At 40.4% G+C, this 27,392-nt stretch overlaps 1 protein-coding gene across 1 annotated transcript; it reads left to right on the top strand.

Moving 5' to 3' along the window:
* Positions 1-1,017: 1,017 nt before the first annotated feature.
* On the top strand, positions 1,018-22,138 carry LOC147304613 (death-associated protein kinase 2). Its single transcript, XM_086280020.1, has 12 exons — positions 1,018-1,382; positions 8,752-8,925; positions 10,371-10,592; positions 10,809-10,947; positions 11,041-11,170; positions 16,441-16,489; positions 16,701-16,727; positions 16,981-17,133; positions 18,367-18,412; positions 18,495-18,584; positions 19,478-19,564; positions 20,629-22,138. Exons 2-12 carry the CDS (start codon positions 8,864-8,866, stop codon positions 20,707-20,709), a joined length of 1,086 nt encoding a protein of 361 aa, XP_086136146.1. The 5' UTR covers positions 1,018-1,382; positions 8,752-8,863; the 3' UTR covers positions 20,710-22,138.
* The last annotated feature ends 5,254 nt before the right edge of the window (positions 22,139-27,392 follow it).

Here is a 27,392-nt window from a genome sequence, read left to right as displayed (position 1 = left end):
ATTATAAATATCAAGGATTAACAGAGGTGATTACAAGGAAATTGACGAGAATATTCCAGAGTAGAAAAGAGCGTGTGTAAAAAGGATGTAATTGCAGTGTTTACAGTGTGTTAGATGGAGGAGTTGTACAGGGAGATGGCCACAGGCAGGAATGATTTCCTGTGTCATTCAGTGATGCTTTTTGCTAATCTCAGTCTCTCACTGAACATGCTCCTGTGACTAGCCAGCATGTCATGGAGTGGGTGGGAGGTATTATCCAACATTGTCTTTATCTTGGACATCTACCTCTCAGACACCACCCTAACGGAGTCTAGCTCCACCCCCACAACATTACTGGCCTTGTGGATCAGTTAATTTAGTCTGTTGGCATCTGTGACCCTCAACCTGCTGCGCCAGCATGCAACAGCATAGAGGATAGCACTGACCACAACAGAGATACAACAACATAACATTAATTAGTAGGCAGAGGGGGTGTTCTCCCAGGGCGCTAAATAGGCTAGGACCGCAACTGATCTTGTACATTACCGTTTGTACTACTCTGGTCACTATGTTGTATGTTGCACTGCTCTGTCAGTACATTGCGGTGCTAATATGGCACAAGACACATTCCACTCGCACACATTTTCAGACTTTTAATTTCAAATTTCCAGATTGTTTTATTTAATTTACTTAATGTATATAATTCACTACTTACTGTATATGATGTCCTCTTTATGCACAGTCGAGGAGTGTTTCAGGACAGATTTCATTTCAGTTGTACTCCTATAACTATGCATGTGACAAATAAAGAATCTTGAATCTTGACGTTGGCCGCTTACATAGGTTAGGTCCTATGCTCTATAGAGGTTCCCCAAAGAACTCTAAATCAGTTGAATAAATGATTAAGAAACTAGATGAATGGATTGATATTTCGTTATTACTCTGCCCACTGAATAGTATTATAAAGCTGAAACACCTCAAAACTTAATTTGTAGTTTCCGCCTTTATTTTGAAGGTGTTTTCAAACCGGAAATTGTTCTCTTATTACCTGTTATGTGACGGGTGGACGTGAAATGTAGTTAACAAAAAGCTTTTTACTTTATTGACTCTTAGTAGGTGCCCTGAACGCCTCTCCAGGTCGCTAAACTCGTATTTACGGTAAATCGGACATGACATCAAAGTGTGGATAGTGGTGGTGTTTTCCGCATTCCCCAACTGCCTGCGAGCTTCAGGGCCAAGCACACGGCGAAACGGCATTTATGTTCCAGCCTTTCCAGGATCAGGGCAGGAACACATCCGCGAGATACACCGCTTTTCCTGGGAACGTCTTACCTGGAAGCCGGACGGTGAACCTGGGCAAGGAAGCGCTGTGTTGTTAAGGCTGCTTGCAATACGTGTCGATGGTTAGTGAGCCAACAAATTTCTCAGCTGATTTTTTTTTTCTTTTTTAGTGGCATCTGTCTTCTTTGAAATATTGAAAGCATCTGTAGTTATTTTTAAACTGTGCCATTTCGTGGGACAAGGAAGTTTTGTGTTGTTTCCCTCCTTTAGAACGGATGGATTTTAGTCTGTTTTTCTACATAAAACATGTCCCAACAGGCTGAGGTCGTATAGTGCCTTAGGCTGTGCAGTCTACACTTTTTTTTTATACTGTTACTTGCAAAGAAGTTATTCTGTAAATTAACCAATGGATAGTTTTTATCGGTTAACTTCATACAAAATACATTTTAGTACATTCAAAGGGCGTCAGATCTCTGTACCCACAGCGTTTCAAACTGTTTGGCAGGTATCGGGCGGGTTCTCCAAAACCAGCCTGATCTTATGTATGTTCATTATTTATTGCAGATTCTAGCTTGAAGGTTTGGTTATCGCAGGGTGGATTTAGGATGAACTAAATAGGATTCTAAATATGTGGCGTTCCCAAAACCACAAAGGGTGTTCCCTTTCTTAAAAAAAAAATCTGCTCTGGGGGGAAAAACACTTAAACTTTAAAAAAAAAGGGGGGGGGGGGGGGTATACAATTTTTGGCTCTTAGACTGTTTGTCACATTTGGTGACTTTGTTATTGTGGAAAAACTCATAGTGTACCCTTGGGAACGTTTGGACAAATCACATTCCTCGAGCAAAGGAGTCAGAAGTCACATCACTTGAACAAATGACCAGTTGACAGGAAAGAAAGATGTTGAGGAGATTCTTTAGGGATAGCTGTCTTACAGTTAATGTGCGTTGATAGGTTTTTCATACTAGCATGATTTATAGCACCTATGCATTCGTGTAAAGTCATCTTTAATCTGTGGTAGCTGGCTCACCTTAAGAGGTATTTGGGTTTTAGATAAACACTGTACTAACTGTACTTTGTTTGCTTGTATTTGGTGGTGGTGTTTGCCTGCAGTGCACTACAGAACATGACCTCACATCAGTGTACTTCTGGCAGTAGATCAAGAAAATACTGTACATTTTCTTTCTGCGAAGTTGTGGATTATTATTTAGAAAACTGCAGATGTTTATTGCAGATGATGCATGGCGTCACTGTGGGGGAGCAGAGGATCATCTACATAGCGGTTTATCATATTGTTATTACTCCGACTCAGTGTGACAGTTGTCCACACTGTCTCTCTCAGCCACTCTCTGCATTGACTCAATGTCCCAACCTTTGCTCCACTTCACACTCTTTTAGCTAGCCGTAACTACAGGCGATTTGTGTGTATGTGTCAGTTTGCAGTCCGCTTTTGCCTTTGTCGGGATCTCCTGACTGAGGTCCATATCTAAGTCTCTATCTGGGGAACTTTTCCTTTATGTATATCATTTAAGTAATCATCAGTGAATTGTGCTCTGAAAAAAAGGAAAAGAAAACAAATGAAATGATGAAACAATAATAACCACTTTGGTGTTTACCAGCTTGCTGAAATGCGCCGTCATTGTGGGAACTCCTAGAGCTTAACTTGCTGCTAAGTCATGTGCAGAGAGAGAATGACTCAAGCAAATGGTCCAGAATTGCAACGGGTTGGACTAGTTCTGCTTGGTCAGTTTAGGCAAGGCGCAGTGCGACAGAAGCATCACTGACAAATGGCAGTCAGTCTGCTTAGATATCGGCTGAGTACTAGGGCTGCCACAAACGATTATTTTGATAGTCGACTAGTCACCGATTATTTTTGCGATTAGTCGACTAATCAGATCATCGTCCATTGGACTAAAACTACAGCTTATTGCACCAGCAGCATCTGCTCTTATATAACTATCATTAGCTTACAGCTTTAAGTGTTTCAGGTCTCTGCTAACTAAAAATAAAGACAAGATGATAGTTTATTAAATTTTAATGAAATTTGCGGATTGTTTCGGTGAAGTTTAATAAACTCCTTGCTATCTAAAATATAACAGGACACCGGAGTAAATTCTCGAGCATCTCACACTTCTGATAATCAGCTGTCTGCTTGACGTTTATTCAGCTGTGTAAAAACTATAACTTTAATCTCAGACAAACTGATTTACTCAGGAAATAAAATACTAAAAAAAAGCCAAACAATAACATTTTAAGTTATCTAAGTGACTCATATATATTTAACCCGAGTAGCGAAAGACGGCGGTGGGTTTGAAAACGATTTGCGGGGAGTCCGGTGTTCTCACTGCGCTAGTGAGCCTAGCCCCCGGCTCGCTAACGAGCTAGTGGGTAACAGACGTCTCCGAAAACGTCGGAGCGCTTTTGAAAATATGTGGTGTCTTGATAAACTGAGCAGATATTTGAGGTTTACACAGCTACATTCTCGCCTGAAAATATGTTAAACGTTTATTTTGTGACCCAGAAAGAATAATAAGAGTAATATTAAAACCCCTGTGTGGCCCTGGGACCATAAATGGTCCCTTTAGGTTTTCAGTTACAAGCCATTTGCACTGTGTTGAATGGAATATAGCCAAATTCTCTAAAAAAAAGTTTGGCATAATTTCATTTCAAAATTCAAGTCTGACTTCCTTAAATTAGCTTCAGTGGCTAAGCTAACAATACACATCCTCTTAGAGCCCTGGGGACCATTTTTGGTCCCCATTGACTTCCATTATAAACGCTATTTTTCACTGCAGAATTATTACCGTTAATGTCTTGGTGATTACGTATGTTTCCGCTTCATTTTGGTCTATGAGCCTTAGAGTTGTATTTTTTTTATTTGTCCACCGGGTGGCGCCCTTGCTCCACATTTGATCCCTGCTGGAAAACAGCGGGCTGCTTGGACAGACCTGCGGGAAATGAAGCCTCATTTCCGGCGTGCAGCAGCGGCTTCGCCCGCTGATCGGGCGGACCATTTTTTGGTCCCTAGGACCGTGAGAGGGTGCATTTTTTTTTTTAGTCAACAGGAAATGACGTATTTGTTGTCACGTGGTATCGGACGTGTGGGCTGGAAAAAGCAGTCCCCGGTGATCGTGCCCCGGTGATCGTCGCGACTTACCCCGGCAACATGCACTTATTTCGGCCTAGAGGAGGAGCATTTGCCGCCTGGAGACCATTTTCTGGTCCTGAAAAAAAAAAAAAAAGGCGATCGAAATGACTGTTGGTGCCAATCTTTAGTCCATCTAAAGGCCTAATTATAATAACAAAGAAATATTACTTCAAATGTTTTTTTTGGAAAATATTTAGTTTTTTGTTTTTTGGGGCTAAAAAACGGCGCTCATGTAATAAAACTGGGATTTAAAGGGTTAAAACAACGAAAATATAATTAAAACTTTATATGAATATTTCAGGGAGAAGTAGTTTTAAAAGACTGACCAATTTAAAGTGGAAAAAAATATGAATATATAATCTTTTTATTGCACTTTTGGGGCGGGACCATTTATGGTCCCCAGGGCTCGGAAGGGGTGCATTTTTAAAGGGCCACACAAGAGTTAAAACTAACTAGCTGCCGCCATTGTTGGAAACTGCGCTGGGCCGCGCTATGAATTCTGGGACACAGCTGCTGCTGCTTCTTCTTCTTCTTCTTCTTCTTCGGGGTTTAACGGCAGCTGACATCCTTGTACATGCAATGCTGCCATCTTCTGTTTCAGTCCGTTATTTCACTCTTAAATCCTGCTACTTATTCCAGCTTCAAACGAAGCGTCGACTATTAAATCAGTCGTCGACGATTTTGATAGTCGACGTAATCGTGACTAGTCGACAAATCGTGGCAGCCCTACTGAGTACCCAATCTATTTAATACCAAAGCTGTACAGCGTGAAACCGCTTTACTGCTTTGCTATGTTGCATCTGCCGTAGATTGTTTGGAATTATTTACAGATCAGTTAACCAGCTTAATGAACTGAAATGTATGCATGTCTGTTCCTTTTTGCAAAATCGTCACTACATTTTCCAGATCTGCATGTGCTTTTCTGCATCCACTTAAATAAAATAACAAAATTGCTGTCACAGAATTTCTAAGACTGTAGAAAAACAAAACAAGTTACAGCAACTTTCTTTAATTTTAGTTTAATTTTTTCATTTTTTTTTAAATAACATAGAGAATATCACAAAAACGACCATAATTCAGACCCTGCGGATTGAGCCTGTTGGGACCATAAATGTATTTTCTGCAGTGAGTTTTGAATCTTGTGCCTGCAGTGACATTCCTGTAGCTATTACCGTTCTCGTCATGCTTGGTGAAATGACCAGGGTCGGACAACGTTTGAAAGATTGTGATTGTTTCTTTTAGCCAGGAGACATGATGCACAAACTGACATCCACATTTTATTCACCCTTCCCTGTATGTTTCTTTCATTCTGTATCATATGGGGAAGTACATCAAAGTGTGTAGAGAGAAGTTTGCGACATGCATCTGATGTCATGGTTTCTAGTACAGAGAGTTGTGAGAAGAGAATCAATGGAAGTGCCACAAGCAGACGAGAGAAGTCGTTATTATACAGCACCTAATAAGATAAAAATCCTCAAGCCCAGAAATCGAACCTGAAATGAGGAAGTGCCTCACGTGTGACTTGTGCTTCTGTGAAAGCTGGTGATGCCACTAAGAGGCTTTCATTTTCTCCAGTCTTTAATCAGTTTAAGCTTCTACGTACGTAAAGTTATTATGGGAAACTGCTAAATTGTTTCTTGCTGTGCTTCCATTTTATGTTAATACATTTTATTTTCTGAAATATTGTAAACATTTTTTAGAATTGCAAAAAGTATGATGGCAGTGTACTGAATGAACACGTAAAATACTAAAAATATACAGCTGTAACATTAAAACTACCGAGGGTGTGAGGCGAATGTCACTGAGCTCATTCTTCTACAACAATACAAAGAATTGTAATCCTACGAATCCATGGCATCTAGTATACTTGTCAATGTTATCACAACACATTCCACATATACAGATTGGCTCAAAACTGTCAAGAAAAGAGGGAGACACATGAGGTGGTAACTGAGAAAATATGCATATATTTTCTGAAAATGTCAGTAACACAATGGAGAAGTAAAATATTAATGTTTGTATCTTTGTGTAGTTTTGTTGTAGTTTTCTTGTGACAATCCATTATCCCTGAAAAAAATTGTTAATGAGCTTAGAAACGCAGCTTGTTAATATATGAAACTGTATTAATAACAAACAAGCATAGCTGAATTAAAAGGCTTGAGCAGTGCACGACATGGTTAACTGTCTCCACTGGTTTAAATATGTAAATATTAGAGATGGCATGATACCACTTTTTTATGTCTGATACCGATATCATAAATTTGGATATCTGCCGATACCGATATGAATCCAATATAGTGTTTTTAATCAATAAAACTGTTTTTTTTTATATCTTGTTCATACTCAAGTTTTAAAAAACAAAACACCAAAGCTATTCTGTTAAACCTGTATGCAAGAAATACACTGCACCCAAAATATTTCATAGTTCAGCAATACTGAGCTAATAAACTTAAACCTGCTCCGTCCTCCCTATTCTGGTATTTTAAAGAGTATTTAGCAGAAATATTAAACAACCTAACTAATAGGGTTGCCAACTCCCAGCAAAAATAATAGGAAACCACCCCCCACCTCATGATGCTTAATTGACGTAATCAACCTTAATTTAATGCATGTGTTTAAAAAAAAAAAAAAAAAAAAGGACAGAAGTCAATTATTTTTCAAGAAATAATAAATAGATTCAACATCTTTCTTCAACAGAACTGCAGACTGCACAGATGGAAGAAGTACTATAGCTTACTAGGGTATGTTAGACTTAACAGTTACTATATACAGTAATGGATTTCTACACATTTTACATCAGATTAAAACTTTGGGTGTAAGAGTCAGATAATTATTTATTAAAAGCTAGACATTTTAACTGAGAATAAGAAAGAAAAGTATGTCTTTGTGCCCCCTTTTCCCTGTTCATGCCCTATCGGCCCCCCTGGCTAAACTTTGCTAGACCCGCCCCTGCAAAGTTACCAGCCGTGTAACTGTGTGGACCAAAAACAAGCAAGAGAGACTGGCACAGAAAAGCCGATCAGCTGATCATTAATCAGTTTCACAATTGAAGTAGCAACAGGAGAGGGAGGGAGAGGCAGTCGCTCCATATATTGGTTGTTAAGCTTAACGCGGGAATGCTTTACAAACATTCAGAGATGAACTTACACACTTGCTTTACTTCTTTCTTGGATAACTTTCTTGGAGATGAAATGCTGGTTTGGTAGCGAGGCTACAAATGCTCAACTAGACCACCGACAGGTCTCGCACGCCACAGTCGCTCTATGACGAGATGCATACTGCTCCGACAAGCTAAGGTTATGAGCTGAGTTACGCCATGTCGCAAGTTTTGTGAGGTGCTTTTTTGATATTTAATGGATTGGATTACATTTTTTATTTCTCTGATCCAGTCATTTAGGTCAGTATCGGACCGATACATAATATCGAATCGGTCCATCCCTAGTAAATATGTGTGAAAAATGAAGGCGTCTGGACCAAACAGCTAGTTAAACTTACTAGTGATTTCTCAGATATACTAATCTTAATGTGCTGGTTGAGCCTGTGCCTGTTCCACTTGCCTAAGGAAGTTATTAAAACTTTTCACACTGCACTCCAGCTTGTATACACGTTTGTCGGGTTGGTTTGTAAGAGGAAATGCTTGCTCGTAATGATCTGTTACGATGATAAATTCCAGAAGCTCATCTACTGGCTAATGCTGATTCTGTTTCCACACAAACTGGGAATCTCAGAACTTTGAATGCAGAGCCAGTGGCAGCATACCTTGCATGCTAATCTCCCATTGGTCTCCCATCAAACACCAGATGTTTATCTGGTCTCTCAGCTTGTCAAGCTTCAGGCATAGTTAACGGGACACAGATATGCTCATGAAATAGAAGCACACAGTTTTCAGTAGGATCCAAGACAAGTAAAGCTTCCAGTAACAAAAGCCAACTGCAGTCAGAAGATGGCAGTAATGTAAAGGATGGGTGGAAGTTTGATGGCAGAACGCTGTTTCAGATTAAAAAAGATCTTTCACATTAATTGTTTCTGATTTCTTGATTTGACCGGGCAGTCGCTGCTTAGTCTGCTTGTCTGTTGGAACACCGCTGCGTTACAGTTTTATTTATGAGTAGATAAAGTATTCATCTTGAACTAGATGACTGGGAAAAGTTCAGCATAAACACATATTGAAGAACCCTGGAGAAATTATTACGTCTGATTATTATTTTTTTTTTTCTTGCTAGCAAAATGTCGGCTGTATGTATCAGATGTATGCACTGTGTTTGTGTAGTTGTCACAGTACAAGACATTGTGTGGTCTTTTGGAGAACATAATTTTCTGTAATATTTTCTCTTACTCAAACTCAGGTCCAGCTTTGATGTTAGAGTTTGGAGGATCATGAACCCCTTGAAGCTCCATATTAAATAGTTGGCAGTAGGCAAACCTATAACCAAGGTGACCAGTGTGAACCAAAGGAACATGGCTGTCTTCAAACCTGAGAATGTGGAAGACTTCTATGAGATTGGGGAAGTTCTGGGAAGGTATGGATGCAACTGTTTTATGCTCTAGTGTGTTCCAATAGGTGCTCCGCAGTACAGTGATGTATGGTGAGGACATGTACAGATTTGTTTCTTTTGAATACCAGCATATTGGATTTGAAATAAGCAGGATTTCAGCCTTAATTTGATGGTGCTGATACCCCAAAAAGCTCTCTGAGTAATAAGGTAAAACAAAGAAGAAACGATAATCCTATGTTAACTCACAGTCATACAAAGTGAACGATTTACATGCATTTAATGCAACCCATACCAGACTATTGCAAAATGACCACAGAAACCTCTGTGCTTGTGGGCTTAACAAACTTCCCATTTTGAGCAATTATACTGCAATTCCACTATAAATTATTAATCACAATAGGAATAAAAGCTCTCAGAGACATCAGTCTCCCAGTCATGCCCAGTATACTGTAACAAGAGCTGTGTCCTCTGCTTTTTTTAATGCCTGCCTACAATAACCTGCAGCCTTGTACCACGTATGGTTGGTCTGAAACCATATTAACGAGGTGATGCGTGTGAAAGTAAAATTCCCTGTTCCCATAGTAGCAATCACGGCAATATCGCACTATGGGATGCAATTCAACTCAGAATCATTTATCTCATTCCACCACTCCTGATTGGCTGGTGATTGCAACAACTACGTCAGGCAGAAACTCCCACCCTTCAGTAGCTTGTGCTATTACATAGCCATTATTGAAACACCTCTTCAAGCTTTGGCGCATATCTCAACCTATATTAGGCTAGCTAGCTATCTTACCTGTCCATAGACAGGAGTGTTTAGCAAACTTCCTGTCGCTGGGTGCTTGATACCTTTTGCTCGTCTCTGCTGAAACCAAGTCTGCACCATAGATTGGGCGTCGTGCTCTCCACTAAGGCGGTTTAGTTAGTACGGTTTACCACACTAGCTAACACTGTTGTCCTTTTCTGCTGAAGTTAGTAAACCAGCTAACTCGTTGTCCTTGTTGTTAGCACCATAGATAGTGAAGGTGGACAGAAACTTGCAGAAACTCCGGGGCTTGACTCTAAGCCCAACACTGTGATGAGGAGGAGGGCATACCAACCTCTCCTGCTCAAAGCATGAATATGCAAAACATGTGCAAATACTCTGTGTGTCGGCTAAATATATCGTGGCTCAGCATCATAACAGAAACCACTGGATCACGTTATGCAGGGAAGAAATTGCCCCTGGCCACCTGAGCGGCAGAGCAGTTACTCAGAGTTTTTCCGAAGCTAATACTCTTGTGTAAGGACCACCTGTTCAGCAGCAGAAGGCTGTGAGGATATGGTGATTAGGCCTGACCCAAATGTCTGGGAAGACTATTTGTTTTTACTTTAGCAAAAAAAAAAAAAGTCATATTTTTCAGGACACGGGATTTTTGATGCATGCCAGGCTTGGTGTTTTTTGTGAATTCTGTCCTTCCCCTGTACAGTGGGCATTTTGGCCAGGTTCGCCAGGTTCGGGAGCGGACCTCTGGGAACTTTTGGGCAGGCAAATTCCTGAAGATTCGGAAGGTTGCATGCAGCCGTCTTGGCCTGGACAGGAGCAGCGTGGAGCGAGAGGTGGAGGTCCTCCAGGCTGTCCAACATCCAAACATTGTGGCTCTCAAAGATGTTTTTGAAAGTCGCGCTGAAGTGGTGCTCATTCTGGAGCTGTGAGTTGACAAATATCTCCATAAAGCGTAAACACTTCACTGTTCTACCTACAAATTTAAACCTGTTTTCTGTTAATGCAAATCCTCCCCCTCCACCACAACATATGGGAAACAAACCATAGTATGAGAAAATATATATTTGCTACCCTATCCTGTTCTGTACAGGGAAAAAATGAAATGTTTAACAAGTGTCTCATTAAAACACTTCCTGCTTAGTGTCAGTGGAGGGGAGCTGTTTGACTTTATTGCTGAGAAAGAGAACCTGTTGGAAACTGAGGCCATTGAATTCATGAAGCAGATACTGGAGGGTCTGAAATTCATACACTGCAAAAACATTGCCCACTTTGACCTCAAGGTAAGTATACTTAGTTACATCTATCTTTTATATTGTGGAACAGAACATTTTCAAAGTCATGGTTTCCAACATAACAATTTTCGCCACATTCAGCCAGAAAATATCATGCTGTCAGACAAAGTGTCAAAACCTCCCAACATCAAACTCATAGACTTTGGCCTGGCTCACTTGTTTCACCCGGGAGAGGAGTACAAGAGCACAAGTGGTACTCCACAGTACATTGGTGAGTATTAAGCTGTATTAAAAAATGGTATTTGGCATTATGTTTTGGTGAAATGTTAATTATCAGTTTAGTTTTATTTTACAATGCATAAAACATGTTTTTATTCTCTGACCAAAGATCATCCAAATCTTTCTTTAGTGTGACTCATGTTTGCTGTCACTGGTCTGGTATAGCCTCACAATTGTTTCAACTTTTGTTGGGCTTTTTGCTTTTTCCCACGTTTTAAGGTTTGTGCCTTTCATGAAACTGCTGTAAAGATGACCAAAATAAACTGTTTTAGTTCAAGTAATGTTATCTTAACCTACTAAGAACTTTCCATGTGTGTTTTTGTGTAAGGCACACTAGATGCTTCCAATCAGTGACAGTCACAAGGTTTAGTTGGTCTTGTTGTTCATGATTACCCTGTCTTTATCCACTGAAATAAATCGTTGTTTGTTCTGATGAGCTTTGGTGCGACTTCCAAACCAGTTCAGCAGTCTGATCACCCAGCATCCCAATATGCTGACGTAGCGACATCCATATCTTAAATATAGGCTGTGGTCAAGCATTGAAGAATTATGTTTAAAATGGACCAAGACTCCATATTCAATTCAATTTTATTTATATCACAACAAAAGTCGCCTCAAGGCGCTTCATAGATACAGAGAAAAACCCAACAATCATATGACCCCCTATGAACAAGCACTTTGGCGACAGTGGGAAGGAAAAACTCCCTTTTAACAGGAAGAAACCTCCGGCAGAACCAGGCTCAGGGAGGGGCGGGGCCATCTGGTGTGATTGGTTGGGGTGAGAGAAGGAAGACAGGATAAAAGACATGCTGTGGAAGAGAGACAGAGGTTAATAACAGATATGATTCAATGCAGAGAGGTCTGTTAATACATAGTGAGTGAGAAAGGTGACTGGAAAGGAAAAACTCAATGCATCATGGGAATCCCCCGGCAGCCTACGTCTATTGCAGCATAACTAAGGGAGGATTCAGGGTCACCTGGTCCAGCCCTAACTATATGCTTTAGCAAAAAGGAAAGTTTGAAGCCTAATCTTGAAAGTAGAGATAGTGTCTGTCTCCTGAATCCAAACTGGAAGCTGGTTCCACAGAAGAGGGGCCTGAAAACTGAAGGCTCTGCCTCCCATTCTACTTTTAAATACTCTAGGAACAACAAGTAGGCCTGCAGAGCGAGAGCAAAGTGCTCTAATAGGGTGATATGGTACTACAAGGTCATTAAGATAAGATGGGGCCTGATTATTTAAGACCTTGTATGTGAGGAGCAGGATTTTGAATTCTGGATTTAACAGGAAGCCAATGAAGGGAAGCCAAAACAGGAGAAATATGCTCTCTCTTTCTAGTCCCTGTCAGGACTCTTGCTGCAGCATTTTGGATTAGCTGAAGGCTTTTCAGTGAGTTATTTGGACATCCTGATAATAATGAATTACAGTCGTCCAGCCTGGAAGTAATAAATGCATGAACTAGTTTTTCAGCGTCACTCTGAGACAGGATATTTCTAACTTTAGAGATGTTGCGCAAATGGAAGAACGCAGTCTTACATATTTGTTTAATATGTGCATTGAAGGACATGTCCTGGTCAAAAATGACTCCAAGGTTCCTCACAGTGTTACTGGAGGCCAAGGTAATGCCATCCAGAGTAAGAATCTGGTTAGATACCATATTTTTAAGCTTTTCAGGGCCGAGTACAATAACCTCAGTTTTATCTGAATTAAGAAGCAGAAAGTTAGCGGCCATCCAGGTCTTTATGTCTTTAAGACATTCCTGCAGTTTAACTAATTGGTGTGTGTTATCTGGCTTCATGGACAGATAGAGCTGGGTGTCATCTGCATAGCAGTGAAAATGTATGCTATGTCTTCTAATGATGCTGCCTAAGGGAAGCATGTATAATGTAATCCAACAACATTCAGTCTGGGACCACACCAATGGACTTTATAATAAATGTAGGCGCTTTACTTTGGCTGCCTTAGTGGAAACAATGCTGGAGGAAAAGGAGGGAAAAGAGCCAGGACCCTCTGAATTCACTGCACCACCCCTTCCTTGGAGCTGAGCCACACCCCACCATATACCCACCTCCGAACTCAGGCCGGGCATTTCCCATTCTGAGAGTTTTTGGCTTATGTAATCAACCCCCTTTTTGAAAAAGCCAAATAAAAGTGTGTGGAATTGGTAAAATCCGTACAGAGTGGAAACTCTGGAGACAAGGGAATATGCCAGTAGCACTTAGTCAAATCCAGTGTCATGGAAAAATGAGCAGTACCAAACCGGTCCAGGAGTTCATTGACCCATGGCATGGAATAAGCGATATGCTGTGACCTCAATCATCTTGCGGTAGTCAACACAGAACCCAATAGACCCACCTTTCTTTACCACCACGGAACTATGGAGGTATACCATTCGCTGTGTGACGGAGAGGAACCGCATTGAGCAACCAGATTTCCTAGGACATTTGTCTGGTACTTGGCCTGGTCCTGGGGCTTCCAAGTTGCTGTCGGTGCACTGTTGTCTGCTCCCGCTCCATGGCAGCCAGCTCTGCGACCGCACCGGCTGCATGGTTCGTGGGTCCGATATCTTGTCCTGGGTAGTTGGGCGCCACTGTAACACACATTTGTGTTATGTTAGGTTCCTGGCGTGCTGCTCAGATAGTGTAGGCGTGATCTGATGATGATCCCCAGCTGTGTTGGCCAGCCTGTCCTGGAACTGCCCTCTGTACCCACTGCACCAACCCTCTCCACAGCTGAGCCGCAGACCACCCTGCGTGCTATAAGAACAGCAAAGCATGCCATACTGGAAAGATTCTACATTTCTTCTGTGACCCTGGTAACACTTTATGGCAGAGGATTCAAAGATAACAGATTATAGGGCTGCTCCTCCGCTTTGTGACAACAACCTACACTGTCTAAATTACAATAACATTTTCTGTAAATTTGCAACATATAATACCACCACTACACCAAAAGCCAGTCTTCACCCTGATCAAAAAGAACTGAATCTCAGCGTTGCTAATATCTGTAAAACCCCGAAGAGAGTGAACGCACCAGGCATTCCAAGACGAGAACTGAGAGTGAGTGTGCTGACCCATGGGCAAATGCGTTATGGACATCTGTAACACCTTGCTGGTCTGTCACTATCATTCCAGTGACACAAAATTCACTGTCACTTTTTTTTTAATGACCACTGTCCTGTTACACTAATTCCCATAACGATGCGCTTCGAGAGACTGGTAAAGGACTAACTACATTATCTCCTCACAGCCCCCTGTATTTGAATCATTACAATTCGCTTTCCAGCTGAACCCCTCCATTGAGGTCTTTTTTTCTTTTCACATGGGCTTGGCACATCTGGAACGGTCACGTGCAAATGCTTTTTGTTGCATTAAAAAAGTGCCTGGATGAATGGGTAAATGAATAGTGCCTTGAGGCAACTGTTGTTTGGCACTGTATAAATGACATTGAATTAAACTGAAATGAAAGTGGGTGAATGAAGCAAGTTGTAAAAAGCGCTTTGAGTGCTCAGAGTAGAAAAGTGCTATATAAGAACCAATCAGTTTACACATTATAAAGACCATAGATCATCACAGGAATCACTGGTTTACATAGTGTAGAGGGTGCCACACTGAAGTTATTTATGTTTTGTGCTTAGATGTAGTTCCATATTGCTGTTTTTCTTTTTTTAGATATAAAACTTTTTGCATTCATTAAATGACAGAAACAAAAATCATAAGCTACACTGTTTTAGAGATGCTTGTGGTGGAGATGTCTGTTCATGACTCATTTTATCAGAATGTTGTTGACTTACAAAAGCAAACTTTTCAGTTTCCTGCTCATCTTTTACATTGCTGGCATGCAGCATTGTTATGAGTTTTTGCAGTAAGTTTCTAAAGATGGAAACACTTAACATCAAGTTGTTGGGAAACTATCCCTGTGATAAGATGATGAAGGTTAGATTCATATATATTTTAAAATCACCTGAGAAATTTTGACTTTTTTTGTGTGATGGACATTAATTATGGTAAATGGCCTGTATTTATATAGCGCTTTACTTAGTCCCTAAGGACCCCAAAGCACTTTACACATCCAGTCATCCACCCATTCACACACACATTCACACACTGGCTACATTGTAGCCACAGCCACCCTGGGGCGCACTGACAGAGGCGAGGCTGCCGGACACTGGCGCCACCGGGCCCTCTGACCACCACCACTAGGCAACCGGTGAAGTGTCTTGCCCAAGGACACAACGACCGAGACTCTCGAACCGGCAACCTTCCGATTACAAGGCGAACTCCCAACTCTTGAGCCATGATCGCCCCATTACTTTCAAATGTTTACATTGGCTATTATTTTGTGATCACAGCCAGTCTGATTTTCAGTGAGGGAGATAAACGTACGTTTTGCAATTTATTAGCAATGTAGATGTATTATTATTATTATTATTATTGTTGTTATTGTTGTTGTTGTTGTTGTGATGCATGCACAAGCATCCAGCTAAGAAAATTCCAAAAAGTTGATTCTGTTAATCTGGATGTGGCATACACATACCATTCTAAATTCATATAAAACTGAGTTTCTTGTACTCGACCCCAAAAATCCGAGAAATATGGTAGGTGACCAGTTGCTTAATCTGAATGGCATTACATTGGCTTCCAGTAATACTGCAAGGAATGTTGGAATCATTTTTGACCAGGATCTGTCCTTCAGTGGGCTTATTAAACAAAGGTTAGGACTGCTTTCCTTCATTTGTGCAATATCTCTAAAATGAGAAACATCTTGTCTCGGATGGTTAAAATGCATTAAAATGTGTTGATGATGCACAATCATCCAGGTAAGTAAACCAAAAAAGTTGATTCAGTTCATCTGGACGTAGCGTTTTCAGTGGAAGAAACATTTCGTCAGTCATCCAAGTGACTTCTGTAGTCTCTGCTGACTGGAGGTTTGCCCAACTGTATAAACAGTACATTTGCAAAATGACTGAACCTAACACCATTGATGAACAATGGGCTGTGAGGTCAGATCGTTGACATGCAAATTGTCATGTGAAAATAAACAACAGATTCCTTATAAGGCTATCACACAAACTTAAAAGTGGAGGATAAGAGATCCTGTGTTTATATCTGACTTTACGTGCTTAAAAGCTGCCAACAAAAGTGTTTGTTGCAAGTTTAAGGAGCTTTACTTCTGCAAATATTCTACTAAAGTTATTTAGAATCGAATCATCTAAGTTAATAACCAACCCAACACAATTTCTCTATCTTTCTCCACCTCTGCAGCCCCTGAGGTCATCAGCTGCCAGCCTCTGAGTACAGCAGCAGATATGTGGTAAGCATTCAGCTCCAGCGTGTTCAGGCCTGTCGTGAGCATTACTCTCTGCACAATATTTGAGTTGGTCACAGCAGAATAAACACAATTATACAGGATTTAAACAAAACTGAATCACTGTGTTTTTCTTACATGTTGTCATACAGTAGAGTTTTTTTTGTTTTTAATTTACGCTTCATGTCTGCCTGTGCCTTGTTTCATGTTTCTTCAGGAGCATTGGAGTTATTACCTACATATTGTAAGTTGTAAGTGTTTGTATGTTGGGTGGCTTCTAAAGTACATAATTTATGGATTGTATACAAACATCTTTTGATTGTATTTGGGCCTTTAAAAGTAAAGGTAAACTTTTTCAGTTATACTAGATGGGAAATTGAAGAAAAAAAAAAAGAAAGAAGGAAAAGAAAACTATTAATGTGTTTTAATGCTCAGATGAAGATGTCAGATGTTGACATGTTGTAGTTTCACTACTAAAGTGTATTGTCTTTTCTCAGATTGAGTGGTTTGTCACCATTCCAAGGCGACACTGATGAAGAGACTCTGGGAAACGTCATTGGCATGAAATACGAGTTTAATGAGCACTACTTCAGCCTGACAAGCCCCATGGCGAAAGATTTCATCCAGAAACTGTTGATGAAGAATCCAGAGTATGTCATAAAATACAATATTTTACTTGGGCACATTAGTCTGAAATTTAATGTATTCCTCTGTTCAGTGATTAGGGATGTAATAGTGAACATCAAGATTAGGACTTCATGTCAACTAGTCCCTTCACACTAAGCACCAGGTATCCAGAGTCTAAATGTGGCTGTCCAGCTCGTTGGTGTGCACTGTACACCAACTAATGAGACACAGAATGACAAACGGAACAACGTTTGTCAGAAAGATTGGGGAAAATTTTCTTTAAGCAAACATCCCGGTGTACTTAAGACCCAGCCACACTGTCAGACAAAAACTGGTTCATCCTAAGGACAAAACTCCAAAACACAAACTAAACAACGTAGTGCATGCTGTGCAGTGCAGTAAGGAGTGCTCAGACCTCTACATTGGTGAAACCAAACAGCCCAATGGCACAACATAGAAGAGCCACCTCGACAGTGCAAGGCCTATCTCTCCACCTAAAAGATAAAGATCACTCTTTCGAGGATGCCAATGTTTACAGTTTGGATGCAGAAGACAGATGGTTTTAAAGAGGAGTAAAAGTAATTTTACATTTTTATGACAAGACAAATGCATTCATCTACCAAAGGTCATGTGAAATACACTTAAATCATTGTTATCTTAATATTCTTTAGTTTGTTTGACAGCATCCAAAAATCATGGAATGTTCTGCCAAACTTTGTTTTCCTGCTACTTTAGTTTAGTAGTTTAGGTTGTAGCAAAAATGCTTAAGGATTATTACAATATATTAACTAATAGTCCTTTTCCATTAGTACCTACTCGGATTAGATTGGCGTGACTTAGATTTTTTTTTGGGGTACCTGGTGCCGGGTACATTATTAGTACCTACCTAAGTGATCCAAGGCAATCCGAAAATGTGACGTCAACAGACTGCATTGGCTAGTCAGTATGGTCACTCTATGAGTCATGCGAGCATCTCGTTTACATAAATCAAAACCGCCGTTTTTGAAACCCGGCAACGAGAGAAATGGCCTGATAAAAAGCCATACATCGAGCAGTAGGTACCGTTGCCTCCATGTCCTCCGTTCATGTTGCATACAAATAACGTCATGGGATGTTCGGCCGTGTTGTACCTCATGCCATTAGGTGAGGTTGTTAGTAATTTAAAACGGATCAATCTGAGTAGGTACTAAAGGAAAAGGACTATAAAAATAAATAATGATCTCTCATCATTCCTTACACGTCAATGCATATTGCAGAGACAGAATGACAGCTGAGGAGTGTCTGCTTCATCCATGGATTAAGGTTAGCACCAGTCTGTCATTTCTTCTGCACTACTTTTGTTGTGTTACCGTGTTGTCAGCCATACATGTTGTCATTGTTTCAGCCCATCACACCTAAACAGGTTGCCAAAAGAAATCGATCCTCAATTAATATGAAGAACTTTAAGAAGTTCAATGCCCGAAGGAAGTGGAAGGTGAGTCTGGATATTTATGTTAAGAGACATTTTAAAGCATATTTTTGTGCGTTAGACCAGCAGTAAAACCAAATTAATCCATGTATACACTTTTAAAGTTCTGTAGCTGGTGTGGGCGAAGTTAGGATTCAAATTTTATTATATTATATATTATATTTATTATAGGATAGCCACCTTTAGCTCTCGCCGAGCAGATTGTAACAAGCAGCCAGGAAAACAGACTGGGTGGGTTACCGTGAGGAGAAAGCGTAGTCCTAAACAGAAGGCCAGGGTACACTACCAACCTGTTCACGTCTCTAACAGTTTTTGCCCAGTCTGGGACACACCCACCGAGAAGAATTCTCTGGTTCCTGGTGATACTGTTTTGAGACACGTGAAGTTAGAGACACAAGCAACCATAAGGAATTGTCTTCCAGAGGCCATTCATTGTTATCAGGATGTTCTAAAATCTAAAACAAAATCTTATTGTCCAGGACCTCTGCTACTCCTAGCGTACCCTCACTATATATTTGTGTGCATTAGCCCTGTCTGGCACCCTCCTTAGCAATGGTTAAATCCTTATGTAATAAAGAGGACATATGTTGTACCGTAAAATACTCCATCATGGTTACATGTTACGAAAAAGTATTAAAAAAAATACCACTTACGAGGACATTATTCTGCTACTTTTGTATCGAAATTTAAAACGAATGAATCAGGTAATTCTTTGTTTTTATATTCATCAGGTCCCAATCAGCCCAAATAGCAAAGAGAAATTAAAAATGCCATGAAAGAGTTTGGGTCTTAGGAGGTTAAAGTTCACATAATGGGTTAAAAATGAACGTTACCTTAGAAGATACTGAGCTGATGTTATTTGTGATGGATGTAAAACATTCTTCCCTGTCACCTTCTAGATGTCTTACAATATGGTGTCGGCATGTAATCGGCTCGTAAATTTGAGACTGCCGCGTAAAGACACCCTGAGTCCAGATCCACTACAGGTGAGACATATTTAACTGAAAAGTGGAGTTAAATTAAATGGAGAATCTAAATGTGAGTGCGAGTGGTTGTCTGTCTCTGTGTTAGTCCTGTGTCAGGCTGGTGACCCGTCCAGCTGTTACCCTGCCTCTCACACTGGTAGCTGGGATAGCCCCCCCCAAACCCTCAGTCAGCCCTGTAGTCCATATGTCAAAGTGTCCTTGGGTGAAGTAATGAACTTTAAAACTGCTCAGATGTCATCAGTGTGTGTATGGTACTGTTGAATTACTGTATTTTTCGGACTACAAGGCGCAATATCAATGAACGGGTGTATTTTCATACATAAGGCTAATAAAGCGAAACAAAACTGTCAGATAAGTCAAACTTTATTCAACTCATTCACAATAACTCTCAACATTGTTCAGTTGTAACAATAAAATACAGAACAATACACTTTTTCAGTTCATTCCTCTTCCTCAAATTCTTCATCTTCAGGGTCTGAGTTTAACAGTTGGGTGATTTTGGCCCGTAAGCACGTCTCATTATGGGGTCCTTATACACACACCATAATGTTACATTGAAGCAGAGTACGTATGACTCCGCGAGGCTCCTGACTACGGTAGCCGTAATGCTCCAACAAGCGGTGCAGCTGTATAGCTTAGCAAAGTCGTACTAAAACATTTTGACAGATTTGTGAGCGTCGTGTACCACGTAAAGATGTTTCAAGGTCAGTAAGCACAACCAGAGTGTCGATTTCTGAGAAAATTAAAGGATTTTAAGTGTGCCTTATAGTCCGAAAAATACGGTAAGTACTTTATGAATAGGTGTATGTGGCTGTTATTGTTAAGTGCTATTGATAATGTGCATGAATACATTTCTGAGTTACAAAAGGTGGGAGTAGAAAATGTTAATACGTGGATGGAGTCAAAGAAATAACAAAGACTGTTTTAGAAGTGTAACGTCAGAGTTGAAGTTAGGTACATGTTCAAATGATATAATTCAAATCTGCAATACAAGCTTCATGAGGCACAGTCACGTAGATTTGGAAGTGAAAAGTGCTGACAGCTGTAATGATGCTTTTCTGCAGCGGCAATGTGAAAGCGACGTAGAGGACACTGAGAGCAAGCCGGCCTCGCTGCTACGGCGAAGACTCAGCAGCAGTTCATAGAGTTGAGCAGAGGAATGCAGAGCAGTCCAAGCTGAAGATGAAGATGAGGCTCCCTGAAACCAAATGATTTCTGTTACCTTGTTCGAGTGTAATGGGTGAGCTAATGTTGTTACACACTCGACATTTCAGAAGTGCCTGGAACAGAAGCGTGTCCTCATTTGAAGTGTGTTTCTTTACGAAAGACATTTAAAAAAAAAATCAGTCGGAAACTTTGGGTGGGCTGTGTAATAATGTCTTCAATGATGCTTTATCAGCTGTAATGTATGTGGATGGTTACGGTTCTTGAAATGTCTCTGATAACAAAATGTGGCCAGAAAAGCTTTTTTCTGTGCGGAGCAACCTCAAACTCATGTTATACCCGTGTCTTCCACGCCTTATTCAATGACGGTAATGCTTCATGTCATCAGCCAAATGGAAATGCTCGGCCTGTTTTTAATGTTACCAAGTGATGTCCAACAACTATAGACTACAACATGACTTATACCTGATTTTGGACAGCTCATGGCAGCGCTGGCAAACACAAATACCAATGTTTTCATTACCTGTTTGTTTATGTTGAAACTGCTTCGCTAGTGTTAGGAAAGCATCCCCGTGTCTTTTCTAAAAGACTGCTTCACATAATTAACAAAAATGTGAAAGTTAGAGTTTTTCCTGTTTTAGCAACTGCCTCCATTTTTCCGGCCGTTATGTCACAGTTTTACACTCGCTCATAAACAGCTGTTGTTTTTACAGTTTTCAAAGTAACCACTACTGTCATTTTCATGTTTGTGTAAGGCTGAAAACTTTGGAAGGTTTTTAAAAATGTAATTTCTTACATCTCACCAACTACAACTACCCGAGATGAACAGACTTCAATCTACTGCTATTATTGTTAGGTTGTAAGTGTTTAAGATTTTGTACTGCAGATGAAAATATACAATCATACTCTGTTCTTAATAACTTATAAGCACTGCATTACTTCTATTGTGATGTATCATTTTGAAATGGCTTAATCATACACGTGCATGTCATTACATACAACAATTTGTATTTTTAATGTCATTAAATGTCTGTTTAATGACATGTCTGCTGGCTTCATCCGAGACTTGAACAATTAGTATTTTTAAATACTGCCAAATTTCTCACTTTGTCTTTTTCTCAGCTGTGTCTGCCTATTTAGGAACTTTCTTTTAGCTGCTGACGTTACCATTAATACCGTTTCATGACAGTAATGAGCTATATTTGGCTATGTGACCCTGTCGCACTTCTTTTAACTAAGAATCAGGAAGTTGTCTTCTTCTGCGATGTTGTGTTTACAGACAGCATTTTAATCCTTTTTCTTTTCTGGGTGTAAATGTGACAGGGCTCGGTGCTGGTTCAAACTGTATAAGCTGCTTCAAGCATTATTTGTGAAGAGTCACATTAAATTACTAAAAACATTAACTAATAATGCTGAGATGTATTATTTTAACAAGCCTTAATTATTTTCTAAATAACTGAAAGGAATTAAAATTGAATTCATACTGAATTTACTGATGCATAACCAGAGACCCAGAAGAATTAGTTTTGTTTAGATAAGTAAGAAAAACAATCTTCCCCAAAATTGTTTATTTCTTTTTAAATCTTCTTTCTCTTAAAATGGGCACCAGGTCTTATTTTATCATAAAGTGATAAGATGGCTGAGTGAGACAGAAACACATTTTACTCAGAACTGTGGAAGTGAAATCAGGAGGTGACGTGGGGGAGGACTGTACCAGAATATACGGGTAAAATAAGTACAGAACATGTCACCAAAGGGGGGGAAGAAATGTTTTGAACACGCTTGCTGAAGTGTATTTAATATTTGGTACAAAAGTCTTTGTTGGCCGCGTCAAAACACCTACTGTGTGGAGAAACTAGTCAGATGCTCAGGTGTGATTTTAGCCCGTTCTTTGTGGAAGAATGGGCTAAAATCACACTTCTTCTTCTATGAACTATGAGTTTTAGTTCTTTCCATAGATGTTCATTTGGATTGAGGTCAGTTGATTGGCTGGGTCATTCCAGGAGCTTTATTTTCTTATTCTGAAACCAATGGAGAGTTTCCTTGGCTGTGTTTGGGATCATCCACCCTTATTTCATCTTCATCATTCTGGCTGCAGAATTTTGCTGATTTTTCTTCCTTCACTTCCAAACCATGAAGTTCCCACCTCCATTGGTAGAGTGTGTTTTTTGGGGTGATTTGCAGTGACGTGGGTATTATGCCATCCAAGGAGTTCCATTTTGGTTTCATCTGACCAGTTGATATTCTCCCAGTATCTCCCAGGCTTGCGTACCGGCGATGGTAGTTGAGTGCGTGACATACTGTTTGCTTTGAAACATTCGTGCCTGTTGAGGTCTTCCTGTAGCTCTCCCCAGGTGGTCCTTGGACAACTCTGATAATTAGTTTCATTCCTCTGTCTGAAACCTTGCAGCGAGCACCTGGTCGTGGGCGATTTCTGGTGAAATTATGTATTTTCCACTCCCAGATTATGGCCCCAGTAGTAATGTGACACACTGTACTGTACTGTACTCTACTGTATGTGTTGAGAAATCCAGGAAGTCTTTTATGAAGCACTTCTTGAGGTCGAGTGAAATTACTGATGACGTTTCAGAAAGTGGTTTGGGTGCTGGTGTGATTTATGAACATGTAAAGCAACAATGGATTCCTGCAAAATGTGCATATCAGCGTTAGTTTCACCTGTGATACAGAGGAACTTGCTTTTATGGAAACTGCTGAAAGGAGAAGGGTTTCCTATCGTATGACAACACTGTCAACTCATCTCTCGAGATAACATACTACCCATCACTACTATTCACAAGTCTGTTCTTTTTTTTATTCCAAGGTGAAGTTGTAATGTGCCAAGCAACGTGGGTACAACATCATGTGATCTATGGGAATCACTAGGCAGAGGTGCATATAGCCAAGCCTATGCAGGCTTGCTGTGTGATACTCGTGCTTCTCAGCACCATGTGTGAGGCTTTTCTCCAAAGCTGGAGATACTCCCAAATAGAGAAACTGGGTGAGTCGAGCACAGTTGAAATTTCTTTTATTTCTTAATAAAAAGGAATAAATCACACTGGAACTTTTTAAACATAAACCTATCATGTCAAAGGATTTACTTAAACATTGAGTGAAATCTTACTATAAGTGTCAAAAAACCTTCGACATTGATAGACCTTTATTACCATCACTTACACATCAATCACAAAAATTCGATGAAAAAAAAAATCAAGTTTTGTTTATTACATTTCTATTTGCCCTGTGAATATTGTGGGTCAACTGTAATCAGAGCACCACCTGCTTGGTGGTTGTGGTTGGTTGTTGGCATTGTCCTGTTTTCATGTTTCATTCTAAAAACTCAATTTCAGTTTGGGTGAAATTCAGTTGATAAAGACACTAAACACAGTTTATTCCACGTTAGGAATATATATTGTTAATTACATAAAGGATAAAAGAAGCACTCCAACTATTAGCACGTGAGTTAATTTAACTGAAAAGGTTCCCATCTAGATCCTGTCATACCTTAAAACTTCAGATCCCTGCATTAAAAGGTTCTTCATATTATGGATGGTACGAGCAATCGGTCACACTGTCCCTCCTCAAGCTCCTTTAAAGCTGATATGTGCTCCTCTGAGTTTTCTCTGAGGGACTCCGCTTCCACAGTTCTGCTTCCTGAAGTGTAGACAATGGTTGAAAGTGTGAGGTAGAAAACCCTGCTGCTACAAAGGACAGTGAATAAAAGTTTTGTTCTGGAAGGGATAAAATTCCTGTGCATTTCTGAAATCCTACAAAATCAATGTTAAGACTCTCAAACTGAAGAAATATTATAATTTATAATTGTGGCATCAATAGAAAGCCCAGGAGCGCAGCAGGAGTCATATCAATTGCATAAATTGCTGTTGGAAAATAATAATATGATATAATGTGTATGAGAAATGTATTTTACACAATACATGGGAGCGCACACTCGTGTGTGTTTGTATTTAGAGCCCATTGAAAAGACAAACATGACAAACATGTGACACTGATCCTCTATAATAAGGCACATTTAATCTTTTAACACTTAAGAAAAAAATAAAATAGCCCTTTATTGTTATTATAGATAATAACAATAAAGGGCTATTCAGAAAGAAATTGTCGGTGCTCCACACTGACTGTGCTGGATTCAAGCAAAACACAGAATTCAGAACAGAGGGCGAGAAGATAGGACGGAGAGAAAGAATACCAGATGGAATAGATCAGTGGTTCTCAAATTTTTCACAATAAGTACCACCTCGTAAAATATATGGCTCTTAACCCTTATGACCAACATTAAGGTACAGTAGTATAGGCCTATTTAACACCACATACAGTTTACACGAGAAAACTTTATTTGTTATATGAATGTTATTTATTTTAACTGTCATAAACAGGATGCGACAAGTGATAATAACACCAAGTGTACTGCATTAAAACATTCACAGCAGGTAGGATATCCGGTCTTCAAGTGATGATGTGATAAACCCTGCTTCCTGTTTTTAACACGTTTTAATCTTGTTCTATTTAATCTCAACAAGCCCCTAAAGAAAGTCAGTGATCACTGTCGGCCTCTCTCAGTTTTTATTACAACTATTACAACCATGCAGCAGTATATTAACGACTAACCTCATATTGTGGATGGATTTTCTCAGTTGTTCTCCTGACTGAAGTTTGGTCTGTTTACAGCATCCTGCCATGCGATTGCATTTGTCTCTAACCATCGGGAACCCTCACGTTAACTTTTATGCAGTGGAAAAAAGTTAGCGTTCATTGTCCAGCCTCACTGTTTTTGTGTTATGCTAACCATGGCTGTGTGGCTAGCCACCACGTAGCCCATCATTATAGCTGTGTCCCAAAACGTAGGCTGCATCCTTTGGAGGCCGCATTTGTAGACCAATTACGTCACAGCAGCGAGACAAAGGCTGTCCCAATTCGTAGACTCCTCCAAATGCGTCCTCCTTTTCCCCAGATTTGAACGATGGGTCGGGCATATACTTTGTGGCCCACCATATCCCAGGATTCATAGCGCGGCCCAGCCAATTCCAGTTTCCAACAATGGCGGCAGCTGCTTAGTTTTAATATTACTTTTATTACGCTTTCTGGGACACAAAATAAACTTTGAAGATATTTTCAGGCGAGAATGTAGCTGTGCAAACTTCAAATATCTGCTCAGTTTAAATATCTGCTTGGTTTATCAAGACATCACATATTTGCAAAAGTGCTCCGATGTTTTCAGAGACATCTGTCACCCACCAGCTCGATAGCTAGCTGGGGGTTCAAGGGTCACTAGAGCCGGTGAGAACAGCGGACTCCCAGCTTCATCGTTTTCAGACCCCCCCGGTCTTTTGCTACTCAGGTTAAACATGATATATAAGTCACTCAGATAACTTTTGGTTGGTTTTATTTGTTCCGGAGTAAATCGGTTCGACTGAGATCACATTTATTAGATTATTAGAATAAATAAAACTTTATTAATCCCTCAGGTGGGTTCCTCCGGGGTTTTTATACAGCTGAATAAACGTCAAACTGAAAACTGATTAAACAGAAGTTTGAGATGGTTGAGAATTTATGGCAGTGTCCTGTTATATTTTAGATAGCAAGGATCAAGCGGCTGACTTTATTAAACTCCACGGAGACGGCGGTGACACAAATCTGAAGGCTAGACCGTCCCATTTCTTTCTTTTTTCTTTTTTTTGTGTCCCGTTTGGATCTTTAGCATCAGAATTGTTGTCTGAAGGCCAAGAAAGATGCCAAGCAGATTTATTTTACCAAGTGGATCATCATGGCCTTGCCATATTGGTCCATTTGATTGACCTTTATTATAATTATGTTAATTATTTGATTTTCGGTTGTTACAGACGGGACAGACATGACTGGGGGATAGGACAGGGAGAAAGAATGAAAGAGAGGGAGAGAAAGAAAAATAGAGGGGAGAAGAGACGGTGAGAAAGGGGGGAAGAAAAAAAAAGACAAACAAACAAAACAGCTGGATCACCTGTATGGAGATAAGGAAAAACAGAAGAGAAAACAAACAAGAAACAGCAACATAATAAATACAACATCATCACAATAAACTAGCTAACAGTAGATAACAGTAGATACTAAATATTACATGGTATTGTGCAGCACGCAAGATTTACAGCGCACAGTGTGCTTTGAGGCAGCAGCCAAGAAAGTTGTAGTTTGTGTCTGTGAACACCTGTGTGGATCAGCATGCTTGTATTCAAAAGGTTTCTCCATGTAACGATCTGCTAGGGAGTGTGGGGAGCCATAGGGCATGAAGCAGGTATGGAGGAGATCCAGGTCCCAGACATCCAGAGGCCCCAGAATACAAGGACCTAAGGAGGACCACCACAGGGGCAACCGTGCCACCCTCCTGGGAAGAGCTGAGGAGAGCCCCAAACGAGAGGTCACCCAGCAGCCACGGAGCAGAAGCCAGAGGGGGTTGCAGTGACGGACACGTGGGCTCTGCCGGCAGCCAGCTGGCCTGAAGGCACCCCACCCCCCGGAAGGGACCCAGCCGAGCCACAGTCGCCAGGCCCCGTACCCGGACCCAGGAGATGTAACCCTTCTCTCTGGGGTGGAGGAAAGCAGACCGCCTCCTTATCTGCAGTAGCAGGGAGGCCCCGCATCCCAGACCCCAGTCTGATGGCCAGCACCTCCTCCC

This window comes from Aulonocara sp. 'chitande type north' Nkhata Bay, linkage group LG22 (genome assembly GCF_057382095.1).
Source record: "Aulonocara sp. 'chitande type north' Nkhata Bay isolate Kocher_YH1m ecotype deep benthic linkage group LG22, A_spYH_male_GT1.1, whole genome shotgun sequence".
Classification (NCBI taxonomy): Eukaryota; Metazoa; Chordata; class Actinopteri; order Cichliformes; family Cichlidae; genus Aulonocara; species Aulonocara sp. 'chitande type north' Nkhata Bay.
This window is presented reverse-complemented; position numbering and strand designations above follow the sequence as displayed.

Bases quoted from the DNA above. Each gene is read 5' to 3' on its own strand.
- LOC147304613 (XM_086280020.1), top strand. From the start codon at position 8,864: ATGGCTGTCTTCAAACCTGAGAATGTGGAAGACTTCTATGAGATTGGG. The intron at 18,413-18,494 runs GTTAGCACCAGT...TCATTGTTTCAG, and splicing joins TGCTTCATCCATGGATTAAG to CCCATCACACCTAAACAGGT. The intron at 19,565-20,628 runs GTGAGACATATT...GCTTTTCTGCAG, and splicing joins TGAGTCCAGATCCACTACAG to CGGCAATGTGAAAGCGACGT.